General features: G+C 58.2%; 1 protein-coding gene across 1 annotated transcript in view; it reads left to right on the top strand.

Moving 5' to 3' along the window:
- The window catches only part of PTPRU (protein tyrosine phosphatase receptor type U), a 72,435-nt gene that overhangs the window by 41,631 nt on the left and 16,895 nt on the right, over positions 1–13,909 (top strand). Inside the window, exons 15-26 of the mRNA XM_075773824.1 lie at positions 1,188–1,345; positions 3,593–3,783; positions 4,985–5,057; positions 6,076–6,152; positions 7,846–7,882; positions 8,220–8,317; positions 8,413–8,529; positions 9,246–9,400; positions 10,849–10,984; positions 11,080–11,229; positions 11,381–11,554; positions 13,390–13,530. Of these exons, the coding sequence (XP_075629939.1) occupies positions 1,188–1,345; positions 3,593–3,783; positions 4,985–5,057; positions 6,076–6,152; positions 7,846–7,882; positions 8,220–8,317; positions 8,413–8,529; positions 9,246–9,400; positions 10,849–10,984; positions 11,080–11,229; positions 11,381–11,554; positions 13,390–13,530 (1,507 nt within the window). The remainder of the gene's footprint in view (positions 1–1,187; positions 1,346–3,592; positions 3,784–4,984; positions 5,058–6,075; positions 6,153–7,845; positions 7,883–8,219; positions 8,318–8,412; positions 8,530–9,245; positions 9,401–10,848; positions 10,985–11,079; positions 11,230–11,380; positions 11,555–13,389; positions 13,531–13,909) is intronic.

Genomic DNA, 13,909 nt, shown 5'->3' with positions numbered 1-13,909 from the left:
GGATCTCCTGTTTGTCCTTCCCCTGGTTTAATCCTGCTCTGGCTTCTTGGGAGCCTGATGTTGCCTCTCAAAAACACTCCGTCAGGTTTTTTTGCCTGTCTTGAAGGTTCTGTTCCAGTGAGAGCTCCTGGGCTTTCCCAACGTCTTCGTTAGGTGCCTAACGGGGACCTTGCATGGGGGGGGGGAAGAAGCCTCCCTGGTGGGTGCTGAGCACATGTGTGGTCAGGGGGGCTAGCCTGTCCCTTGGGGGATGGATTTGGCCTCCCAGCATGGTTTTAGAATCCCAGACTGGTTTGGGTTGGAAGGGACCTGTAAAGCCCATCTAGTCCAACCCCTGACAATGAGCAGGGACATCTTCAACCACACCAGGTTGCCCAGAGCCCCGTCCAGCCTGACCTTGGGTGTTTCCAGGGATGGGGCATCTACCACCTCTCTGGGCAACCTGTGCCAGTGTTTCACCATCCTCATCGTCAAAAAAATTCTTCCTTGTATCTAGGCTGAATCTCCCCTCTTTTAGTTTAAAACCATAGCCTTGTCCTGTCGCTGCAGGCCCTGTTGAACAGTCTGTCCCCAGCTTGCTCATGAGCCACCGTTAGCTACTGGAAGGGGCTCTAAGGTCTCCCTGGAGCTTTCTCTTCTCCAGGCTGCACAACCCCAAGTCTCTCCTCCTTTCCTCACAGGAGAGGTGCTCCAGCCCTCCGGTCATTTCGGTGGCCCTGCTCCGACAGGTCCACGTCTGTCTTGTACCTCTTGCGCTCGTGCTGTGCGGCACAGCGATGCCCGTGGCGTGGCAGCTGGTGCACGTCGCAGCGAGGTGGCGTGGGACGATGGGTGGGCAGTGTCTGGAGAAAGGAGCTGGAGGAGAGCTGGGGCTGCCCTGTGCAACGCCAACCGGTCGAGGAGAACCTTGGCTTGCCCAAGGAGCCCTCCCGACTGTTCCAGGCGCGGGGTGTTTTGGGGAGGATGAGCAGCTGGAGTTGCTGCACCCGGGGAGGGATGATCCATGTGGGGCTTTCAACTGGCTCAGGGCACCGGAGAAACAAAGTGTGGCGACCGCTGGGGGAAATAATCCATCCTGCTCCCCGAAATAATCCGAGCCCGGTAGCTTTGGGGGGATCATACGGCACTGTCGGATCAGCCCTGCTTACGTGTGCTTCTCCCCTCCTCCCCATTGCATCCCCCCGCAGAAAACCCGTCAACATGACCAAAGCGACCATTAACTACCGCCACGAGAAGACACACATGATGAGTGCCATCGACAGGAGCTTCACCGACCAGAGCACGCTGCAGGAGGACGAACGCCTGGGGCTCTCCTTCATGGACACCCACAACTACAGCAACCGTGGTAAGGACGGGGCACTGCAGCATCCCCCCTGCTCCCATCCAGCTGCAGCAAGGGTCCCCGCTTATCCCTAAATATCCCAGAAACAGCTGAAATATTTATCCATGGCTCGTCAGTAGCTATTGCATCTATGTTAGCCTGACACGTTGTAGGCTTTCCCGTGCCCTGCAAGGAAACTCCCAAGGGCATCGATGTAATCTGCGTCTGCAGTAGCTTTTATTATCAGCCAGGTTTTGCTGAAGGAAAACCACGTTGTGGGTGGTTTGAGCTGGGTCTCTGCATCTCCCACCTCTCGAAGCGGAGGTCTGTGCCGGTGGCTGGGAGGGTTGAGGCCGTACGCAGCCTGGACGCGAGCTCAAACGCTGGCTGCAGCCCCCTGAAGGTGGGCGAACCCCAATTCTTTGGCTTAGGCCAGGTTGAAAGCTTTACACCAACCTTCAGCCAGCACACCCGGCGTGGCTTTGCTCCACGGTGTCCTGCGCAGCCCTGGGCTTCGAAGGGTTAAAGAGCCACCGCGTTCACATCAGAGGGAGACTGATAATTTAACACCCACTGGAGTATGCATCTCCGTGCTGATTTAGTTGTAAAATAACTCGTCGGATGCCCCAGTTTCAACCATATGCTAATAACATCTGTTACAGTAACTTCAAGATGCCGCTTACCCGCAGCTCTTCTCCACCGGCGGAGGGATTAATGCGCTTCTCGGCATTGTCTCGTGGATAATAGAAGCCCAGGGGGCAAACTTTTCCTCCTCTTAATAGCATCTAGCGAGGTGTATTATTTTTCGGTTACTGTCCTCGAAAGGCTGTGAGGCTGGTGGGGCTCTGAGTGGGCTGAGCTGGGGCTGCGGCTCCTCCGTTTCCTTAGGGAAGGGGGCCGTGGGGCCGGATCCTGCTCCCACCCGCTCGGCTGCCGGCTCGTCCCTCTGCTCGGTGTTGGTGGAGGAGGAGACGTGGGGAGCTCGGGCTCTTTGCCGCAGCTGGGGACAGCACGCCCTGCCTGTAAGCATCGTTAATTAATGAAGGTAAATGAACGGGCTGCTCCGTGACCGGCTGGGGGCTGTTCCCCACCGTGCCTCAGTTTCCTTGCATTTAAACAAAGTCGCTAATGCTTGTCGCGGAAACCCAAGCGGGTCCTCAGCGTGGGGCTGCACGGAGCCGTCGGCACCTTGCAAACGCCTGCACTTGATTTCTCGTTAAACCCGGCGGCCGGTGCGCCCGTCAGCCGTGCCGTGGGGCGCAGCGTGGCCCTCCCGCGCCGTCCCGTTGGGTCGGCCACGTGGTGGCATCTTGGGAGGGAGATGTTTCAGGTTGAAAAGGTTGGAGGCTGCGACGTCTGATGGAGACGCTGCTCAGTGCACGTGCTTCACCCGCGTCGCACCGGCAGCCGGGAGGTGTGGGCAGGGGCTATGGGGCTGCTCCTTGTATTCGAGCAGACCTAAAAAAACAAACCTGGGAGCTTTGCGAGCGAGCCGGCAAGGGTGAGTTTTAGAAGTGTTGTTAGGGGAAACGGCATCCAGGATGCACCGGCTTGCAAAGCTGCTTCCCAGCAGCGTGTGGACGGCGTTCCAGGCTGGGTGCCGCGGGATCCGTGCCTGCCGCTGCGGGATCCGTGCCTGCCGCTGCGGGATCCGTGCCTGCCGCTGCGGGATCCGTGCCTGCTGCGTTTCTTGGCAGCAGCGGAGGGCATCGGGTTTTGCGCAAACCCAGATTTCAGGATGCGGTGTGGGACCTTGCCCTGACAAACGCAGGTGAGGTCTTAGTCTGGCTCTGCTGGTAATTGCATGGCAAAGGCATAAACCAGGTGAATGGTGCGTAAACTCCCCCGGTAAACGGCAGCGAGCTCCGTTTGTGTCAGTGCTAGGAATAAGGCGCTGTGAGGAAAATTAACTGTTAAGCTGGGCTGGAGACTTCGGCAATGTGATTTTTCAAGTCAGGATTTTGCGTGAATGTTTGGGCACGTAACTCTTACTCGTCTGGATTAATTGCTCCAGGCGAAGGGAAATAAGCTTATTAACCTCCTCAAGATATAGTGGGCACTTCTGGCTTCGTGGTGGAGGAAGAGCTGCAGGGAGCACGGAGGGGGTCTGGACCACTTGTGGTCCCCAGAGAGAGACCATCTGGAGCACCAGCATCTCCCGGGGGTGTTTCCAGGTGCCCTCTCATTCCTCCAGCGGTGCAAGGAGGTGATGGGGATGCGGTCCAAGGCTTTGCTCCCTCGACACCCCCGGATCTCCCTCCCCTTCCGCAGGTGACCAGCGCAGCAGCGTGGTCAATGAGTCCAGCAGTCTACTGGGGGGCTCCCCCCGCCGCCAGTGCGGCCGCAAAGGGTCCCCGTATCACACCGGGCAGCTCCATCCCGCCGTGCGGGTGGCGGATCTCCTCCAGCATATCAACCAGATGAAGACGGCAGAAGGGTACGGCTTCAAGCAGGAGTACGAGGTGAGATCATCTTGTGCTGGCATCTCGGGGAGGGCGGGAGGTAGGATGGGTGAGGTGGCGTGGGTAGGACCTGTGTGCAAGGAGAAGATGGTGCAGACCTGGAGCTGCAGTGGACAGCAGGAGCTGGAGCTCGCAGCTCTCCGTGCAGACAGCATCAGCACGTGCGGTGTGTCCTGGGTCTGGATCAAATCTCTGGTCCTGGCACCTCGGGATTTAATCGTCATCTTGAACAGGTCCCTGAGATGAGCCAAAGCAGCTCTGCCAGCCAGCCTGCACCTCTCCTGTCTGCAGTGTGTCATCCCACCTCTCCCGCAGGGGCTGGGGATGCTTCTCCCTTTCTCAGGTCCTCCTGAGCACCACAATCTCATGACGTTCTGCTCTCCAACACGCTTGTCCTGTGATAAGCACGGACATAGCCTAAATCCTCCGCAGTCTGGCAGCTCCCAAGTCCGTGGAGACCCCAGGGAGAGGATGCGAGAGAGGGTCGTCCCAGGGGGAGGGGAGTCCCCCGCGAGGGTCGTTGGCTGCATCATGTCCATCCCACCTCGTTGGGCCGGAGCGTTTGTAATGGAGTGCGTTATTCTGCACGCTTCTGCCGCAGTGTGCCTGGCGGGGTTGATTTCCTGACTCCTCGGTGTCCCACAGGTCTGGCGATTGAAATTTCCCAGTGAAATTACTGTTTAATGCTTAGTTGTTTCAAGTGCAGGAGCTTCCCCCCCCCCCCTTTCATGTATTGGACAAACCAAGGCTTGCTATAATCATTAGTGCTCCTTGAAAAGCTGCTCTATGTTCTTGGAACTAGTCATTTGAAAGCACTCAGATATTATGGGAGGGGAGAAAACATGTAATTTCCTTCCACTTTCCTCCTCTTATGCCAATCTATGAATGTTACTGTTATTGCACACAAACCTATTCTGTGCTGGGGAGAGAAAGGGGCTGGGGAGATTTGGGAAAAAACCACAACCAATCCTAGAAGAAAAACCAGGCAGTATATAATTCGCTGGAAAAAAGGGGCATTTTGTGGATGCAGCAGAAGTGTGTGGCTGGCAGAGCGTGCTATGGGGATGGAGCTGGGGCCGCGGGACCTGTCTGCTGGGGTGGAGGGACAACCCTGTCTGCCCTGCTCCCCGGGAAGGTTGTGGGGCTCGGGGGGAGCCCACAGTCCTGCCTTCGGGTCGTGACAGCCATCCCTTCCTTCCAGAGTTTCTTTGAAGGCTGGGATGCTTCGAAGAAGAAAGACAAGACCAAAGGGAGACAGGATCACGTATCGACATGTGAGTGCCTTTCGCAAAGGCTTAGACACCCTGAACAGCTTCAAAAACCTTCTAGAGGGCTTTGGGGGCTTTTTTTTGGGTAGGTGTGTGGTCCACAGCAAGGAATAAACTGGTGGGGTGTGGTTGGTCGAGGGCAGCAGAGAGGTCCTTGCTCAGTGCAGGGTTCCCAGCCTGAGAGCTCCTGTTGGGCATCAGACACCGGAGCGAATTGGAGGGCTGGAGCTGGATAACTCTTGAGGATGGGACATCTTGGGGTGATGATAGCACCACCATGATATTCTGGGTGGTGCTGGAAGGCCCCAGATAACTGGGGTGTGTTTTATTGTATGAACTTAGGAGAAACTGCAGCCTTGGCCCAGGGGACTTCTGGTGTGGACGTGCAGGATGAGACAAAGTGGTTAAATGATGAGTTTTTTAGGACAGAAGACTGGGTAAGGGCTTGACCCCGTAGGAGACAGGATGCTCCTCACCAGCTCCTTCCATAGTCAGTGTGGCACGGCCACTGCTCCATGCTGCATCTCTGGTGACGTTCCTGCAGGGATGGAGGCACCAAACCTGGCCCTCCAGGAGCTCTGGAGCTCTCCACCTCCCACACGCTTTGCTCCACAGCTTCATCCCTTCCACTCCAGCATTGTCCGGGACCCCAGGTGGACACCAGAGGTTGGGCAGAGCTCTCTGCTCACCTGTCTGGGGTCTGGCCATCCTGATGCCCCGCTGGGGTGGACAGCAGGGTGCTGGGGGGTGGGTGCTCTCTGTCTTTGGCAGGACATGGCAGAGCTCAGGGAGATACCGTGCTGAAAGCTGCTCCCCTGTGTCCCTGCTGGTCTAAGCCACCATCTTTGGAAAGATCTCCACCAGCTTGTATTCATCGCTCCTGAATATAACCCACCTGCCTGCGTTTTGCAGATTCCTGGTGCAAAACGATTTCAAAGGGTGTCCCGGGACCCGGCGGGGTGACGTGCTGTCCCCGTGCTCGTCCCCCCGGGCGCTGATGGTCCCTTCTCCCATTGCTCTCCAGATGACCGTCACCGAGTGAAGCTGCACCCGCTGCTGGGCGATCCCAACTCAGACTACATCAATGCCAACTACATCGATGTAAGTGGGGACGGTGCCTCTCTCCATGGGGGGTCTGGACTGGGACAGGACCTTCCTGTGGGCCCCGTGGAGTGTCAGGGTCTGTCCAGCAGCGTTTGGAGGAGCTTAGCCTGGGATGGGCTGATCTGTGCAGCCCTGAGACGCGCCGTGAAGATCCTGCCTGATTTATTTATGTTCATCAGCAATTTCTGCTTGCTGCGTCTCTCCTTTCTCTGCTCCGCTCTATCCCTCCTTTCTCATTCCCTCTCTCGTCCCCTCTTCCATCCTCTCTTCTCCCCTCGCTTGCTCTCGTGGCCATGGACCTTCCTCCTCCCTGGGTGGAGGATGCCGAGGTTGAGTGTGCTGAGGGACCGGCTGGGAGCTCACGCTGGGATACCCCCCGGGTCGGTGCGTGTGAGTCTGGGCAGAGCTCGGCTCTGGTGTCCTCAGGGCAATGTCCCCCGAGAGAGATGTCCCCTGTTACCTCCAGCGATGCTGAGACCAGGGGAGGTGCAGGAAGGCTCTGTTGGGTGCAGGGCTCGAGCATCTCCTGGAAGGAGCAGCGAGTCCCACTCTTCCCTCCTTTGCAGAGGATGTCATCTGGCAGTGGTGGCCTGATGCCACCGTGATGGCTTCCCCGTGCCCGAGCAGCATCCCCACGCCTGTCCCCTGTCTTCACGTGTCTCTTCTCCCCCGTGGCTCTCCATGACCCGCTCCGGGGCCGGTGCTCTAACCTGTCTCTTGAGCTGTGCCTCACTAATGTCTCTGTCTCTGATCTTTTTCTCTCAAACCTGTGTCCCAACGGGATCGTTAAGATTCGGATTAACCGAGAAGTAAGTAGATGGTTCCCCTCTCGTCCCTTCTCTCTGCTCCTGTCTCCTCCCAGGCATCGTACCGGGCAGTGGGGTGTTAAATAGCATCTGGGAGGGGCAGGCTGGGGAAATGTGTGGAGAAACTTGGGTATGGTCCGGGGAAGGGGGAAGCACGGTTTCCGTGGCACGTCCTCCCTGGGGTGACGGAGAGCCGGGGCTGCACGCTCGCAGGAGTTCAACCCACTAAAATCCCCCGTGAAAGGACCTGCGGTGGATGGAGAAGCTGCCGTCACCTCCACGCGTGTAACGTGGTTGAACCGTCCCGTGGTCGAGGTGTGGGACACCAGGTCACCGGTCCCTTTGGCGGTGGCCTCGCTGGGCTGCGCTCTTCGGGCTGGCACATCCCTGTTAAGGGTTGGGAATGGTCCCAGTAAGTGGCTGGGATAAAGGAGGGGCGCAGGGCTGTTGCTCAGTGCCCCGTGGCTGCTGCGGGAGGGGATATCGTTAACAGGGCTCTCGTTGCCGTGCTCGGCAGCAACACCAGCGGCACAGGAGCCGGGATCGAGCCGGCAGACCCTGCGGGGTGCTGCTGGGGACGAGGTGCAGAGCAGGGATGAGGACTGGGCATTACTTGAACCTTTCCTGGGATGTGGGACGTGCACCCTCCCAGGACAGGGTGCACCGGGTGCCGGGCGGCTGCTGAGCCTCCTCCTCCTCCTCCTCGTCCTGCAGTGGTGAGCAGCACCGCACCAGTGGCCAGGATCTGGTCCGGCAGATGCGGGGAGCTGCCGCCACTTGGGTGACTGGGAAATGTTTTACAGGGCTGTACCCCAGCTCTCGAGTGTCCCCGTGTCCTGTCCCCCCCCCCCAACTTGGGACTGATGTCTCTGCTTCCCTTGCAGGGCTACCACAGGTCCAACCACTTCATAGCCACGCAAGGTGAGTGCCCCCCCGTCCTCCCCTGGCCAGCGGTGCAGCAGCTCCGGGTTCACCAGCCAGGATTTAACCTTGTGTGGGCAAGAAAAGGGAGGGAGTGGGTCATTTCGGGGACAAACGGGGCGGTAGCAATGTGGAGCAGCTCCTACCCCTCCTGCGACCCCACGGCACCATGCGTCCCCGGGGGGAAGGGATGGTTTCAGCCACCACGGAGGCTATTGGGGATTGATATTTTTTATTTTTTTTGCTTAAAATGCTGCGGGGGTGTTAGTGCCGCAGAGGTAGGAGGGGATTGTCGAGGTGCCCGTTCATCCCCTGTGGCCTTTCCTCCGTCCCGCAGGGCCCAAGCAGGAGATGGTGTATGACTTCTGGCGCATGGTGTGGCAGGAGCACTGTTCCAGCATCGTGATGATAACCAAGCTGGTGGAGGTGGGCCGGGTAAGGACCCTGCCCCATCCCTCTCCCTCCGGGCTCCAGCTTGACCAGGAGCTTCTTCCGCAGAGCCAAAACCCCATCCTGTCCTCTCCTTGCAGGTGAAATGCTCCAAGTACTGGCCGGATGACTCCGAGATGTATGGGGACATCAAGATCACCCTGGTGAAGTCGGAGACGTTGGCTGAGTACACCGTCCGCACCTTCGCTCTTGAGAGGGTACGGTCCTGCTCCTGCCGGCCACGACCTGCCCAACCCTGCCCTCGCCCGCAGAGAACCGACTGCCTTGGCCATCTCTAACCGTTGCTAGACTGGCATTTACCAATACTCTGTTTATTTACCCCAACTTGGGGCTTCCCCCCCCCCGCCCCCAGTTGAGGTGCAGCTTCTGAACCCCGGGGATGCTGGTAGCTTTTTTCCTTTGCCTTTTCCCTGACTCCGTGCCCTCCGCCGGGCCAAGCGGCTCAGCCCCGCTTTGGTTTGGGCAGTGAGCGAGTGTTTAATTTCCGTGTGAGCGCCGTGTAATTGCGACCGGGGTGAAGGATGCTTTTTCTCCTCTGGAATGGAGCACGGGTTATGTGGCCATTAGTCTCCAGCGTGGTACCTGGGGATGGAGCCGGTGCGATTTACCCCTTAATTTACAGGAATGTGAAATTACTGTCTAGTTATAGGGCAGGTAGCAAAGATGCTCGTGGAATGAGACCCGTGGCTGCTACCGTCACCTTCTCTTCCTCCTCGGCTGGTTTTTAACCCTCTTGCAGTGAGGAGGAGGAGGGAGCTGTGGGGCTGTTGAAGCAGCCGGCCACTGTGTGGTCTGTCTGGATGGATGCTGAGCTGGCAAAATCATGGATTCCCAAGAAAATCTGGCATTTGGGTGGCTTGGGCAGGATTTTGCCCGCCCTGTACCCTCACTCCGTCTCGTCCTTCCCTTGCAGCGGGGCTACTCGGCCCGGCACGAGGTGAAGCAGTTCCACTTCACGTCGTGGCCCGAGCACGGCGTCCCCTACCACGCCACGGGGCTGCTGGCCTTCATCCGCAGGGTGAAAGCATCCACGCCGCCCGACGCCGGCCCCATCGTCATCCACTGCAGGTACGTGCGCAACCGTGGGGCAGAGCCAGCTGCGGGGGGAGCATTCCCTTCCGGGCTGGGGTTTGGGGGGTCTGGGTGGCCCCGGGGGGAGCACGCTGTGTCTTAGGTGGGTGCTCTGGCTTGGAATGATGCTAAAAGCTCCGAATGATGCTAAAATATTCAGCAGGGAGATATAAAATGTATAAACTGGGTTCATAGCAGGGAAAGGCTGGGGCAGGGAAGGCACCGGGGCTGACAGCGTGGGGTTGGATGTCCCTCTACGACGGCATCCAGCTGTGAAATGTCACTAGTGGGCTGGTGGCAGCAGGGATGTGGGGGTCTGCAGCTGGATCAGGGGGACAAGCAGGGAGCAGCGCTCTTTTGGGGACTGCCTCAGCACCCGTTACTGGTGACACAGCTCTGTCCCTGTGGGTAAGGGTGGCATGGGGGGAACAGGCAGCTCGGCCGCTGCTGATGGTCAGGACGTTGGGTCTGGCCGAAGAGAGAGGCGGGGAGGGACAGCAGGACAGCCCGACACCGGAGCTGGGAGAACACCGGTGGCATGTCTGAGTGGGAGCGGTGGCTTTCTGTCCCCTGAGCAGGCGTCCCCATGTGAGGGGTTAATGGCTCTTCCTCCGCTGGGCAAACAAGGAGGAGCTGATGAGCGGGAGGGAATTTTTTTTTTTATTTGATTTCTTCCTGTCAATTGCCTCATCAGTATTCATTCACCGGCAACAGCGAGTGTGATTAGTGCCCATAGCCTGTAATCACTGATAATCACGATGAGTGATTCATCAGCCCCAGAAATTAGTATTTCACTGGAAAAGACTTTGCAGGAAAGGAGCAGGGTGGGGAGTGGTTCTGTTCCCAACGTGTCGCGGTGGGGGGGGGCGTCGCAGCATCAGTAGGTCTTCGGCTGTAAGTCCAACCATGCCAGGATTTGGGATTTCTCTGCTGCTGGGTCGTCTGGCTCCAGGAGAATCCTGCTGGGCTCAGCCTTGACCCAGTTCCCTCACCCGAGGGAATTCGGACCCGTTTTGTGCCAGGGTAGCTCCCTCTGCTCTCGGGGCTCGGTGCTGAGCATCTTCCTCAGCCCTTCTGGGATGGGATCCCGGAGGACTATCGGCACGCAGATGGTTTAGCTGCTGGTTTTGTTGCGCAGAGCGTGTGTTTTGCTGCCTTAAAGCAAAAATGAACCTAGGCGTGGGTGCCCACCCTCCCACCCGCTGCCTGACCATCCTGTGGCCCCTGGGATGTGTTTGGGTGGGTGGTGGGGACGGTGTTTTAAGGCAAAATCGGGCTGTGGTTCCGGAGGTGTGTGAGGTCCTGGCAGCCCTGCCTGGACCCTGGCTGCCCCCGCATCCGTGGGCAGGGGCCGTATGTCGAGCCCTCCCCGACATCTCGGGCTGCGTGTGGGCTCGGTGCAGACTGAGAACGCGTTTGCTGTGTTTTCCCCCCGCCACCCCCAGTGCCGGCACGGGGAGGACTGGCTGCTACATCGTCCTGGACGTTATGTTGGACATGGCCGAGTGCGAGGGTGTCGTGGACATCTACAACTGCGTGAAGACCCTGTGCTCGCGGAGGATCAACATGATACAGACGGAGGTGAGCGGGTGTCGGAAACAGCCGGGGACGTGTGGGGCTGCTGTCACCAGCTGGTTGCAGAGGCTCAGCCCTCTCCCCTTCCCTCCCCCCGAAAGGAGCAGTACGTCTTCATTCACGACGCCATCCTGGAAGCCTGCCTGTGCGGGGAGACCAGCATCCCCGCCAGCGAGTTCAAGCCCACCTACAAGGAGATGGTGAGGATAGAGCCGCAGAGCAACTCCTCGCAGCTGCGGGAAGAGTTTCAGGTGAGCGGCCGCAAAACCCCTGCATCCCCCCTGCGACACCCCCTTGCCCACCGCCGCTGGGATCAGCGGCAGGCTCCGTCGAGCAGCAGGCAGGGGTTTTGGCCCCGGCGCAGGTAGGAAGGGAGCTGAGGGGGAGCACGTGTACCCGCAGACCCTGAACTCGGTGACTCCCCACCTGGACGTGGAGGAGTGCAGCATCGCTCTCCTGCCCCGCAACCGGGAGAGGAACCGCAGCATGGACGTCCTGCCGCCCGACCGATGCCTTCCCTTCCTCATCTCCGTGGATGGAGACAGCAACAACTACATCAACGCGGCCTTAACTGACGTGAGCGTGCTGCGGGGAGGGAAGGGGCCGCTTCGGGTTGTCTCGGGCAGCTTTTCATGGTAAAACCTCGCTTGGTTTGAATTTACGGCCTCGTTTTGCACGAGGGCACGAAGGCACGTGGCAGCCCCCAGCTGCGCGCGGGGGGAGGAAGGGCTGGGGCTGGGGTCCTTCAGCACTTCTTTCGTGGAAAAACATCTTGCTTGTCTTGAAAGAGCTTTTTGGTGGCTCTCACAAGCTGCACACAAAGGGTCTTCATGTATTTTGTAGCAAAATGGAGCGCAGGAGGGAGAGGAAGCTCTGGGAGGGGTTGGTAGCACCGAGACCCCCGTGTGCTGCCAGCACCCTGCCGTGCGTCCTCCTGCCCGTCCTCCTGCCCATCCTCCTGCCCATCCTCCTGACGCGATGCAGGGGTCTCTGAACTGCTCCCAAAGCCACCGTGCACCCCCCCCCGGTGCGGTCAGAAATGACACCCGTGATGGCAAAGCTATTTCCGACCTGCTGACGACCACAAAGCAGAGCAGAGAGGATGCTGCAGGCTCCGAGCTCGCACGGAGCAATGGGTCACTTATCACCGAAACCAGTTTCCTCTTGAAACAAGCCGGGGTGCTTTGCACGAGTGGCGCTGAGCCCTGCCGCACCCCGGGCACCTTCCCCGAACTGTCCCCCCCCAGTTCAGCACTGGCATCAGGCTGAGCCCTGTGTTTTCTTACCCCACTGGTGATTTATCTTTGTGCAGATCTTGTCTCCCTGTTACGTGCTCTCGCAGCAAAAAGCAGTTTGTAAAGCAGAGGTGGCTTTGGCTACGGTGGGATGGGAGCTTTGTTTTCAGCTTGCTTGGTGTTTGTATATCTATTTTATTTTTATACACCACTGAGCCTCCTTTAATCTCTGCTGCAGGGTCAGAGAATAGAAATTCCTTTAGAGACAGAAAAAGCCCTTTTGATGAAATTCTCGCTGAAGGGATAAAACCCATTTCCCTCTTTGGGGGGGGGGAAAAAAAGTCAAGTCTCGTTTTCTTTAAGTGCAAAGCAGTTTGCTCAGTCCATCCGTCTGTTGGATGAGACTGGTCTGTGCTGCCCATCACCGGTGCTGAGCAGAGGACTCCCTTAGCAGAGAGCTGTGCTAATTTGCGGGCACAGCGCATGTTCTGGTCTGTTCCTCTATCTGAAGAGGCTTTAGCTAAAGTGTGTTAATTTAAAAGTCCGATTGATGCAGTGCTGAGCCTGGCTGTGAGGCCCCCATCCCTTGCCAAGCTGGCGTTGGGATGATCGAGGGGTCAAATCTCCTTCGAAGCACAAACAAGAAGTACAGTCATCTTTTTCCCCCCCTTTCTTCTTGCAGTCTCTAAGGGTCTTTCATTCTGGTTTCCCTTCCTCCCCCAGAAGGCCATTGACCCCGTTGTCTCTTTGCTGCTCTCGGTGCCCGGACATGGGGTGGGTGGGGGTGATGGCGTGGGTGATGCTTTCACTCGGAGCTAAGGGCTGGGGCCATCTGTCAGCCATGGCTTCTGCTTGTTCTTGGCTCGAAGGTGACATCTTCCCCCTGGTTATTTGTGCAAAACACCCTTCCTTGCAAGAACCGAGAGCAGAAAGTGGGTGCTTTCATCCCCACCACGGGCAGGGGTCACTTAGATCTGGTTTTATAACATCTCCTGAGCACCAGGGCACGGGGGGAATGAGGCCGTGCCAGGGACGCCAGCTCCACTCAAGCATGGAGAAGATGGCTTTGGTGGCACTCATCTTCTGGTTGGCACTGGGTTTTTTTTTGGGGTGTGACAGCAGTGGCTTCAGTGCCACCGCCGTGTCCTTAACAGTGCTCATCTTCCCTCTCCACAGAGCTACACCAAGAGCGCTGCCTTCATCGTCACCCTGCACCCGCTGCAGAACACCACCACCGACTTCTGGCGGTTGGTGTACGACTACGGCTGCACCTCCATCGTCATGCTCAACCAGCTCAACCAGTCCAACTCCGCCTGGGTGAGTGCTGCTGCCCTGGGGACCGCGCCAGCCCTGCAGGTGGCCTTGTCCTGCTCCGTCCCCACCACCTTGGCAGTGCTGCAGCCACTGCCTTGCTCCCTCTCCTCTGCAAGGGGAGACAGGACTGGCTGGAGAGACAGCTGGAGCCAAAGACACGTGGCAACAGCAAACCAGCCGGGCTGCGTTGCATTGGCGTCGTGTTGGCGTTGCGTTGGCATTGCATTACTGTACCGTCATCTTTGTGGATACTCCAGGGAGATACAAGGTTATCGACAAGTATAACCTTGTCGTTACAAAGAACTGATTTTTCTCCTCCTTTTACAAAGGGGAAACTGAGGCACGGGGGATTTCCCGTGTCCATCTTCCAAGGGGACTGGTG

Source organism: Balearica regulorum, chromosome 22 (genome assembly GCF_011004875.1).
Source record: "Balearica regulorum gibbericeps isolate bBalReg1 chromosome 22, bBalReg1.pri, whole genome shotgun sequence".
NCBI lineage: Eukaryota > Metazoa > Chordata > Aves > Gruiformes > Gruidae > Balearica > Balearica regulorum.
This window is presented reverse-complemented; position numbering and strand designations above follow the sequence as displayed.